Source organism: Montipora capricornis, chromosome 11 (assembly GCF_036669925.1).
Source record: "Montipora capricornis isolate CH-2021 chromosome 11, ASM3666992v2, whole genome shotgun sequence".
In the NCBI taxonomy this organism is placed as follows: domain Eukaryota; kingdom Metazoa; phylum Cnidaria; class Anthozoa; order Scleractinia; family Acroporidae; genus Montipora; species Montipora capricornis.
The window spans coordinates 24,823,303-24,835,802 of NC_090893.1; the positions used below are offsets into that span (position 1 = coordinate 24,823,303).

Here is a 12,500-nt window from a genome sequence, read left to right on the forward strand (position 1 = left end):
CAAAGTCATCTCCCATACAGATCACACTTGAATATCATGATTATACAAGTGTGTGAAAAATATTCTTATTTACTACTTGCACAATCCCATATGTAATGCAATACGTTTTGAGGGGTTCTTTACATTAAAAACAATATTAGTTTTTTACTCTTGGGACTGTATCATGCTTCAGTGTTTAAAAGCAAATAACCCTCCCAAAACGTATTATATTATGGGATTGTGCAAGTAGTGAATTACTGGTTGTTTACCATTTACCAAAAAAATCTGGAAATTTCGGTTGGCATGTAAATGGTAAGCCTACATCATTTTGGTCTTTCCAAAGGAAAATTTTCTGGATAAAACGGGATTTCTTGAAAGGTAGTCTAAAATTCCCAAACGGAAAACGTGTTTACCATTTGGATTCCCCCATGATTTTTCCTCTCTCCAGACTCTCTCAGTAAACTTGAACAAATTTTGTGAATGGTACACACCGATTCCAACTAAATTTCCCATTCGGGAGTTTCTGCTTACCATTTGAACAAACCTAGTACCAACCGGTTTTTGCTTGTAAATGGTAAACAATCACTATTATTTATCCACGTAGTCCATTACTGAGTTCCATTGACATGACACAAGTAAAGAAAAGAAAACTAGGGTAGTAGAGTGGTGGTGCAACACGAAAGCTCACCTGCTTTTTTTAGCCAAACATTTCTCCCTATTATGCTGAATATCGCAAAGACCCTTTGGAAATCTTTCTATTGAAAGCACTGCTTGTAAAACACTATTTTCAAAGCAAGTATTGTTTAAATGTTGAATCCCTTTTGGCGTCAAACAGTACACATACTGGATGCAATAATTGTACATGTTTTGAGTTAACTAAAACGGAAACCGACTACACAGAAACTCGCTAACACAGTGACCGGCTAACAGTATTGATCAGCTCAGGAAGACCAAAGCCTGAAATTCCAGCCAAAAATTAAGGCAAAGCACATGTCATCAAGTATAATTTCGGCTTATGTGCGGTGTAAGACGCACCAGTGGCGTCACTTACTATGTGCGGTGTCCGGGCCTAGAGGAACAGTGGGCACAGAGGAACAGAGGTATAGTAGGCACAGACGAACAGTAGGCACAGAGGAACAGTGGGCACAGAGGAACAGTAGGCACAGAGGAACAGGAGGCACAGAGGAACAAAGGTACAGTCGGCACAGAGGAACAGTCGGCACAGAGGAACAGTGGGCACAGAGGAACAGAGGTATAGTAGGCACAGAGGAACAGTAGGCACAGAGGAACAGTGGGCACAGAGGAACAGTAGGCACAGAGGAACAGTAGGCACAGAGGAACAAAGGTACAGTAGGCACAGAGGAACAGTCGGCACAGAGGAACAGTGGACACAGAGGAACAGAGGAACACTAGGCACAGAGGAACAGTAGGCACAGAGGAATAGTGGACACAGAGGAACAGTAAGCACAGAGGTACAGTAGGCACAGAGGAACGGTGGGCACAGGGGAACAGTGGGCACAGAGGAACAGAGGAACAGTAGGCACAGAGGAACAGTAGGAACAGAGGAACAATAGGCACAGAGGAACAGTAGGCGCAGAGGAACAGTAGGCACAGAGGAACAGTGGGCACAGAGGAACAGTGGGCACAGAGGAACAGTAGGCACAGAGGAATAGTAGGTACGTTAGTGGGTACGAATAGTGCCACGTTTCACTCTTTGAAGCACAATTCTCCAGGATAATGCGGATCCAAATCAGTAGAGAGATTATTCTGTTCCTCGAAGAATGCACAAATAGCGCGGCCCGCCGCCATTTTTGTCAGTTAACATTACTAGGGCCCAGGTCACGTCCGTGACGAAAGCAGACAGTTACTAAGTTCCAGTCTAAAAAGTGGCCCCAAAAAATGTTTTCGCTGATGACACCACGCGTACAGGGACCAACTCACATTTACACGAAGCAAAAGTGCGTAATCACTCCCACTCGAAATGTACTAACGGGACTGTTTACAAAGTCAAAACATCCAAGCTGGAAAATACAAAAGATTATGATAGTTCCAGAGCATTTATTGCAAAACCTTGAGATGAAAAACGCTTAACATCACCTCCGCAACTCACGACCTTTACGCGCATTTTACATACCGGTATATCTTTTCAAAAAAACCTTTTTTTTGGATTAAGGTTATTACTGCTACAATGCGGCGTTTGGTTTTTAGGAGAATTATTTCTCACAAATACAACAAACAAATTCTTATCTGCTGCCTTTCCCTTCGAATCTCGAGTACTATGCCATTATTACATACCTGCCAACTCTCCCGCTTTCCCGGGAATCTCCTAGTCGGTCATCAAATCTCCCAGTCTCCTATCCTGCGAGCAGAGTCTCTTTCGATCTTCATTGATAAGTCGGGAAGAGGAAAGAAGACTCTGCTCACGGCCTGCGCGTTTCATATCGAGCATGCCTTAACAGTGAATATTGTATTCGATGTCAGTCACGCGTGACCAGTGGCCACAAAACGAAAACAAACGGTCGGGATATTTTCGGAACAAACAAGACAAACGTTCGAAATTCGACAGTATATTTTTGTGAATAAAGTGTATGTTGTTTGCTCACTACGTCAATGTTGTGAACCGTTTTCAAATACGATATGAAACCAACTAAATACTGCCGTTTCTCAATAAAATGGTCTCAAGCGATTATCAAAATCCAAATTAGGAAAACCTTGAACTACATGTAAGTTCAAAATCATAATACTCCCGTCTCATTTGAAAACAATATAGAATTAGATAGAATGGTCCTTAGTGATTCGGAATTCTGGTTTAAATCCATTGTTGCTAACTTTTTTTCAAGCGTTTTCAAATAAAAGTTTGTTAGCGTATGCTATAATTGATAAAAGATCGCGCGTTAAGGAAATAAAATCGTAAACTCGTGTAAAGAAAGGCCACGATTATCGCATTGGATTTAGAACAATAGCGCTGCTATTAAATTATAGTTGAAGCGTGACCAGGCTCAATATTTTGCTCGAAAAGTGTAAACATTTTCGCATTCGCCAAACCCCCTTTTTCCTTCATTTAGGTGTTTTCAAGAGGGGTCATTTCATTACATGTCTGCTTCATTAAATTTCCTCCTCATTAGAACTCTTTTGTATGGTCTAGGCGAACGTGACTTACCCCTTATTGGTTCGCATAAATGCATGGAGATGGTTATGAAACTCGACAAGTTCAAAGGGTGCGTTTTTTTTTTTGGGAAAATCCAAAAACGGATTCGTGATCTCCGATCAATGGATCGTTCAGCGTCAAAAAAACGCAAAATTCGAAAAAGGATTATTTTCCATAACAACGCAAACCAACAAACCCAGAGTTGCGTACAATTTGAAAAGAAAAAAAAAAGTCGTGTTTAACTGGTTTGTTTTGGAGAAAGTTTTCAATGAAAATGCCACCAGAAAAAAAAAACCTTAGCAATTGATGAAAGGAGTGGAGAAAAGCATGCGTTCTAAGGTACAAATTGATTACAGAGGGTATTTTTTAGATGTGGGAAAGGTGCTAACAATATTATTGCTGTCAAAAACACTTCTAGTGTAATTTCTGGTGTAAATATGCAGGAAACCTAACTATTTTCGATCTATTGGTGTCTTTGATCGCACGGTAAAATGACGCGAGAAAAACATTTGGGCTAAACTGTCATGTACGGTAGCTGTTATGTATCATTTTTCATGGAAAACCGCTTGTCAAAAGTACGTTTTTCAAATCCCTTCCCAAAAAAAACGCTGAAGTGGTGAATCTCAAAAATCCGGATTTAAATTTGATCCGAAGTATCCTCCTCGACTATGGATTTTGGATTTCCCCCACAAAACGCAAAATCCGTTTTTGGATTCAAGAATCCTTTTTCAGGTTTTCCCAAAAAAACGCACCCTTAGTTTCATATTTTTGTCCGTATTTTTAGCCTTGACCGTGCACAAAACACACCTTTTTTCGAGAAGATAACCAATCAAATCCTTCGATTAAATTATGCGCAACTAATTTGCAAACCTGTGCGAAGCAAAAACAAAAGATTGTGCAGGGTCACGGTCAATTCAACATCACTTGCGACAACATTGTTCTTGCTTTTGGAGATTTTAAGGTGTCTTAACAAGTCCCTTGATTAACTGTGATCTAAACGCGGCCCTCCTTCCTATTGGTCTTTCTAAACGTAGTCCTAGTTCATCCGATTGTTGCCAAGCAGTCCAAGACCACCCAGAATAAATGTGTAGACAGTTTCTCTCCGAGAACCGGGGTAGGTCACTCGGACCCCCACACGTTCCCACTTGTAAAATTAGGGTTTGCCAATAAACTTTCATTTTGCGTGATGTTGGCCTGATTTCCGGTTTGCGTGACAATTGCAGCGGACTTCCGGTGCTACACCCATTTAAGGACTCCTGCTGCTCATTAGTATGGACCGATTCCCACCAAAACAAAATGGCGGATGTTAATGAGGTTCCAGCCTCATTTGCATCGAATCCGCCATTTTTAATAAGGTTCCATTCCCATGGAAACTCTATAATTTCCAATATGCAAATTTTATGCAAATGATATGCAGCCGTATGTAAGCGAGGAATACTACTTACCACAAACACAAGATCAAATAAGGGATGGACATGAACGAAATTTCCACTACAACTTTAATCACTCGGCCTTGCTACAGCAGATCACAGCTGTTCATGCTATACTCTTTTTATTATTACGGCATACGTTACGGCCAACCGCGAAAGACTCTTCTGTGTAAAATGCCGAGATCTTGATCAGCACGCCATTTGAACCTATTTTCGCAGTGGAATTTTGTGATTTGGTGGCTCCCAATCTCGAACCCATAGTCCTCGAGCTTTTTGGACAGCGGGTGAGCCCCCGGAGAGACTCTGGGATGATAGACTTAAACATTTCTTTATTGGACGCTTGCATAACAATGACTGTCCGACAGGAAGTTGGTAGTAATACAACGAAGTAATATAACGAAGTACCACACCGGAAACCCCAGAATTTGCAGGGAGATTCGAAATTTAAAACTAGCTTCAGTGCTGTTTGTTTTTTCTACCGTCGTTGTTTTCCCCTAACTTAAAGCACCTCGAGAAATATATAAATCACAAAAATAATTAAACGTCGTGGTTTGAAATGTCTACAGCCACTGTTAAGTCGCTGTTACACGTTGGAACTTTTACCTGAAACTTGTGTGCTATGGCGCTGCGAAAAAAAATTTCAGGAGGCATTGCACCGTGTAACATAGACGGTTTCGTGAAACTTTTTTGAACTTCCGTTGCGAGACAAGTTTCACGAAAAGTAGAACCGCTTTCTACTTCTGCAACGGTCGCAGCAATCGCAGTGGTGATAAAAACAGGAGTTTAACCATGTAACACCACTTTGTGAAACTGGTCTCACTCAATGATCAGTCTTGTTACGCTACGCTGCGTAAGCCAATCAGAAATCGGCTAAGGCCATGTAAACAACATTTCAAGACCATTTTCAACGTTCCCGAACGAGTTTCGACCTTTTGTTACACGGTGCGAAGTCTGCTGAAACTTTTTTTGCTGCACCGTTGCACATAAGTTCAGGCTTAAAGTTTAAACGTGTAACAGTGTCTTTAAGCAGCGGCTTAACTCTTTCGACTAACAAACAGCAACCGTTTATAGCACGGGAATTTTCTCACGCTGCTAAAAACTGATTACCGTTACTGTTGTAAACGTACCGTGGGAAAACATTACATCAGTCTCTCTGGGAAGAAATCCGTGGAAAAAGGTCTTGCCAAAGCCATTCAGAATAACGGAAACATAAAAGTGTGGTAGAAAAGGACATTGGTGTCGTTTCCACAAAAATTTTTCGATCGTGTTGCTTGCACGATGGTATTCGTCGCGTTGGAATCCACGCTGAAACACTAAAATACACTTATCGAAAGCGTCAGAAGTTTCATCTTCACTCGCTTTTACAGCTACCCCGTGAGCAGTTAGTTTCTCCTACGCTTCCCTACAGAGAAACCACTGCGAGCTACCGTTAAATTTTCTATCGAGGATGTGCGAAGTACGTCATACCTCACGTGATGCATTTCGTCTTATTTAGTGGGGAAAATATGAAATCACTAGACAGCGGGCTCACCCAAACGCAGCAGCTACGTAGCTGAACGCTTTCGCAAGCGCCAAAACAAGTTTAATAACTCGTTTTACCAGTTCAAATTTGATTTATTCGTCCTTGGCGCTGGACGGCGGCTCACTCAAAGAAACTAATGGTTGCTCACAGTGCTTTCTCTCTCGGGAAGCGTACGAGAAACCAACTGCTCGCAGGGTATTTTACAGCAAGCCAATGATCAATACTCCAGTTTCTTTAATGGTGTGTAAAACTAAACTTTTTGTTTCTCAAACATTTTCAACCCGCCATTTATTTCCTGTTGTTTACTGCTTCCGTTTAAACTTAAGCATGCGCAATAAGACCGGAAACCCACGTTTTCTGGGAAAATGGAGTCCGTTCTCTTTCCGGGGTCTCACCCGCTGACCAAAAAGCCCGAGGACTTTGGGTAGGAGGTTTCCCGAATCGACCAGATGCAGGGTAGAAGTGTGTCAGTCTTACACGGGAAGAAAATATTATAATGCTATGTACACCAGTTCTACCACAGCTTTACTTAACATTGAAGCACCTTTTGAAAAGATTTCAACCTCACAGAGCTGTAGGAACTGTTTTCTGCTTGTGAGTATGCCAACATATCTGCCACTCCTTGGCGGATTCATGTGACACACAAGTGATGCTTCCAGTTCAAATGAACCATTCCATCGTGCACAAACTGGGTTATTTGTTACATTGAAGCTGTCGCCTGCAATTCAAGTGAAAAAATTCCTTTATTTTCGTTTTTCTGGGTTAATTTGTTGAACTACAACAAGTTGCAAAAATAGTGGAGACACTTCACCTTCTTGGGGCGTTATTAATTTCCCTATTATCTCTCACACTGCAGCCCCCCCCCCCCCCTTCCTTATCAGTGTTGCTAGCGAGACAAAAAAGTGTTGGGAACTTAAGCAGTCAACATTGAAAGGGGGAGAGGGGAGAGGAAGTGGGAAAGGTTTAAATTCTAGATACGCCGAGTATTGGAAGTTAGAAAAGGTGCTTTTTGTCTGAGTTGGTTGTCGCTGTATTGGCGTAGGGTCACTTTGTTTATTGGAACGGCGAGGCGTCTATCGTTTGCGTTTAATAAGGTGTTTCCAAAAAAAAGGGTTTAATTCTCTTATCTGCTGTGAATGAAAAATGGCCAGCGATAAACTGGATTTTGGCGGGGTTTCGGTATGACGTAATTTGAAGGCATTTCAGTGCTTTCTGTGAGTCAAGTCGAACATACACATAATTTGGTACACGAAAAGGTGTGATTTCCATCCTTTTGCTTTTTAAGGTACGCTAGAAATATCCTGGAACCGATTTCGAAATAATTTGCCTTAAACACCTATATTTCGGTCGACACGTGACATCTAAAGCACGCGCAACATGTACGAAATTAGCTGTTATTTACGAATGAGAGACAGACATAACCTCTCTTTTAACTGCGATCGCATGCCATTTAAAGGGAACATCCACTTTCCGAAAAATCAATTCTTAGCAAACATTGTTATACAAAGATACATTTTTATAGAAATCCATTCGTAACATTACTTATTGCTTTCGGGCTAGTCTGCTGCCAGAAAAGGGATCGGTAACGCTTACTAGCAAGTCTTCTAAGTGACGTGTCGGGTACAGGCTAATTCCATGTTCTTTGGAATGACTAACTGAGCACAATGATCAAAAGAAAGCACCCGATTCTGTTAAATCCTTGGCGAGATTTGTTTTACAATGAGATAAAAAAGTGAACAAATTTGTACCGGCTACACATTATGACATTTATATGAAACGGTCTACACGGTCTACCACAACTTTTCACAGAGAAAATAATATGATATCATATTTCTTGCTGTTGCGATGGTAGACCGTGCTTGGATGGTAGACCGTTGGTAAATGGAATAAACGATATGTACAGGATTTCTAACTGTGTGAGCTTTATTACGAATCACCTGGTAATGTATTGGATTGATTAGAAAAGAAAGTACCAGTTGAATTGTGCTGTTTCCTCGAAGATACGATTTTCAACTGTAACGCCACCATCCCGGTTGACGTCACCAAGAAACACAATAAATGGTATTGTGTTACATAATACGAACCATGTGTAACTTTCGGAGCATCAGATCTGCAGTGCAAAATACTTTGCTTGCTTTAGTATTTGGTACGGAGTCTTCTGTTAGCGATGATCAAACACTCGAAAATCGATGCTACCGTATGTCAATAATTAATAGGGACTTTAAGATAGTGGACAACGGTAGGCTGGGACGGTTGGATGCGTATACCGGAGACTTGGGACGAGTACGGTAGAAAGGCGCGAAAATGTTTAACTTAAGATTCGGCCAACACGACCGTAGGACGGTGAAATAAACATGTCTTTTGAAGAGGAGAGAAATTCTCTTGTAATTTCTATTGCAGAAGGTTCAATTAGCGAGGAGGAATTTCTTATTTTATACCATGAATACGAATCAATGAATCCTCTTATCCTTACTGGGAATTTGAACCATTTTGTTTAGATTCCTTGGATTCTAGCAAGTGTGAATCCGAGTTCAGACTAGAGAAAGACGGGAATTGGTTCATAAACAAAAAATGCGGCTACAATTATCACTTTTACCTTTCTTTTCTGCTTTCCTCCTGTGTCATGGTGGATTATGGATAACGTTACATTGAGAACAAGCAAATTTTGGTTTGAGCGGCCATGTGGCCGAGTGATATCTATGAATGAACTCATAATTTTCGCTAGATTTTTTCATTTCAGCGGTGGATAAATCAAGACAAACACAACCAAATGCACATTTAACCCATTGGTTGATCAGTTTTCAATGCATAATAAAGGAAAAGACTAAAATAGTGCGAATAAGTATGGATGAATTCTTACCGTTTTCACCGTAGATTCCACGACGACAAACCCCGCGAAAACATACCGTCCCAGAAGCACGACGGTCAAATGTCACGGGGATTTTGCGTGACATGACACTCATCTAACCGTCCCAGTCTACCGTCGTGTACTATCTTAAAGTCCCTAATATCCTTTCGTGTTTGGTACAATGTGCTTTGCACTTCGCGTGCAAACTTCTGAAATGTTTCAGAGCTTATACGATATTTAATGATTGTTTCTTTAGTTCCTGCTTTTCTACGTTGAAACGTTTCCCTATAGGATTCAAATCCGGACTGGCAAATTGATTGCAATCAATCAGACAACAAGTTGCAAAAATAGTGGAGACACTTCACCTTCTTCGGGCGTTATTAATTTCCCTATTATCTCTCACACTGCAGCCCCCCTCCCCCCCTTATCAGTGTTGCTAGCGAGACAAAAAAATGTTGGGAACTTAAGCAGTCAACATTGAAAGGGGGAGAGGGGAGAGGAAGTGGGAAAGGTTTAAATTCTAGATACGCCGAGTATTGGAAGTTAGAAAAGGTGTTTTTTAATGAAAGTGTCTCAACAATTTTGCAACTTGTTGTAGCTATAGCAAGCTGACGTTTTGAAAACTAGCCCCTTTGTCCAAATGAGTATAGGCTAAACTTAAAGTGCCACTGTGACCAAAAAATCAATTTTTATTCTTCTTTAGGTTTCATACTTTTCCCATTGAGGTCAAGAAACTAAGTTTGCTGGACACGCAAGAAAACGTGACACCAAGCTATCCCATTTTCACCAACTGCACAATCCAGTGCAAATGCTGTTTGAAACGCCCTTAAAAAAACAATAATTTTTAAAGAAGGAAATTGTCACTTCTTTTATAGATTAAAGACATATTCTTTTTCACATCGTTTTTATCGATAGTCAGTTCTTTTGAAAGGAGATCAAACGTTCCGGGTATTTTTCACACCAATTTCAGTGTACTTGTTTTTCAAGGTGGTGTGTTTTCAATTAGCTAATAAAATGTTTACTTGCTTTTGTTTCCCATGATGAGAATTATGAATTTAATCACTTAAGCGGCTTTTCGTCTTGATATTTTGGAAAGTTCGAAGCGCACACAAGATGCTAGAGTTGCTCTCGACTATCGCTTCGAGCAACTCTTACGCCTCTATCGTGCTCTCATAACTTCCACAACTCCATATACGCACACTAACCACGAACCAATTCTTAATTGGAGCACACAAAAAACTTTTGAAATCTGTAAATCTTTATAGTAAATAACAAAACATATAACTTATGATTCTCTTGGAATCAAGCTTGAAAAGTCTCTTGTTCTTAAATTTATGGCTCAGTTCACTTTTTTTCAACAGCAGATTTCTGCAAGTGTTTCTCTCACCCAATGTTATACTGTAGACTTTATTCCTTGTAACATTTGACCCGTCAGACGAGGGCGAATTCCCAGTGATGATGCGCACTTCAAAGACCTGGACAGGACTGCTCAAATCCACTTGCCACCAGCTTGGATCATCTTCTAAAGTACGTGAGCAGTGTCCATTCTTAAATTCCTGGTCAGGATTCCCATCAACTGCTTTGTCTGATGTGCCATTAGAGTAATCGTCACTATATATGGAGGATTGGGTGGTGCTCTTCCCCGCCACAATGTTCTCTACGATAGGAATTGGAACACAATCATGTTATCAGCACATCATACTCATCATCCTTATCGTTATCGTGTTCATCATCAATACCATAAGGACACGTAAATAATTAAAAGTAAGGAAGGTTAACCAGAGTCCATCTCGGCTACTTAAAGATGGAGCCCATGTTCTTGCTACCCCACACTCTATAATCTTTAATTTGACTATTCAACAAACTGTGATCCTTGCAGCATGGTAAAAAAGTGAAGGTGACCCCTTTTCACAAGTCACGTGCAAAAGACGATCCCAAAAATTACCGCCCCGTATCCGGGATTAACTGTGCCAAGCAACTCGCAGGTGACCTTGACGAACACAAATTTGTCTGCAAGTCACTGTTCTGGTTTAGAGAAAGCACTCATCCACGAACTATGCGTGCAAAAAGGTGGTAAGTAGTGTTAGCATTATTGGCCGCATTAGAGGTTTCGTCGAAAAAGAGATATACACAGCTGTTTACAACAAAATAGCTCATACATTATTATCACATGGAGTGGTCTGTTACAACAAGACCAGGATGGACCACAGCACCTACAACATGGATCTGCCTTGATAATTACGTGCTGCTTGCGCGTTCTCGGAAGCAACGGATGTGTCTTTCCCTTTTTGTCGAAATGCATTAGCTCCTAGCTATTTCTCACCGTATTTTAAAGGGTTTTCTGACATTTATTTTTTATTTTTAAAAGTATTAGTATGCTAAATTTAACCAATCATAACGCAAACCCTATGCCCATGAGTAACTGAAAAAAGTTCTATATAATAATTATAGCTTACAATATCAACTGGCCAATGCCCTTCTGCATAATAACGACATTCACTATAAACCCTTTACGACTTTCTCACAATTCAAAATACAGTTGTTGTTGTTGTTGTTATTATCAAATTAACATAACGGAAAAAAAGCAACCCAACTTTCTCCTTCCCTGAGAGACGATCCCATTTCGCAGGAACAATTCGAGCAGCGGAGGCCAGCAAGTCAGTTCTCAGGGCAGAATTTATAGCACAATGAAGAAAAAAGTGACTTATATCTTCAATACTTTGTCCACACAAGCAGACAGGAGAAACTTTTACCGCAATTCTATATGAGTAATAGTTCATGGAAAAAGCGTCCAAACGCATACATGTATGAATGGACAGCTCCCTCTTAAATGTTCCTATACTGTCGCGTGACCTAAGTTGAGCATAATATTGTTCCATTCTTTGGTTGTTGATGGAGAAAAGGATAGTTTGAGACGTTCTGTACGAGCTGGAAAGATAGTGAAATTCAGAGCAGACCTTAAGGAAAGTTGAGTTCGCTCGCAAACTCTTGTAGGCAATAGATCTACTTGGTAGGAAGGAGTGAGATTATGAACAATCTTATAATAAAGTAATGATTTGTGAATCAAACGCCTTACCCTATTGTGCTTTTCACAGCATCTGTTACAATTTTATTAGATTCATATTGGGCAAATTCGATAAGGTCGCTCTAAAGTCCTGGCCAAAGTATCGAACAAAGTTGGAGTCAACGCTCCAACTTTATTCTATCCGACATTGTTCGACTGAATAAACGAAATGATATATGAAATGAATCGTAGACATATACTAAAACGCGGATATGAAATCAAGTAAGGCTATGATCCTCGCAGTTATGGACGCAATTTTAGCAATTGCGAAGAGAAGCCTGAAAAATTCAGGACTTCAACAGGGTTTGAACCCGTGACCTCGCGATACCGGTGCGACGCTATCGCGACTGTTTGGCCACCCATGTTAGAAGATGTTCTTTCAACATTTTTTGTCTGATCAAGGGTTGGATTGAGTTTGCTTTGATCAACATTACGCCCAACAATTCTGCTCGACGCAACAATAGGGCCGTTTATACGAGAGAAAATAAGCCCCGGCTTACATAAGACGC

At 40.6% G+C, this 12,500-nt stretch overlaps 1 protein-coding gene across 1 annotated transcript in view; it reads right to left on the reverse strand.

The window, feature by feature from the left end:
• Window positions 1–10,186: 10,186 nt before the first annotated feature.
• Window positions 10,187–12,500, reverse strand: part of LOC138023258 (neuropilin-2-like) — a 35,690-nt gene continuing 33,376 nt past the window's right edge. Inside the window, exon 3 of the mRNA XM_068870277.1 lies at window positions 10,187–10,584. Within this exon, the coding sequence (XP_068726378.1) occupies window positions 10,187–10,584 (398 nt within the window). The remainder of the gene's footprint in view (window positions 10,585–12,500) is intronic.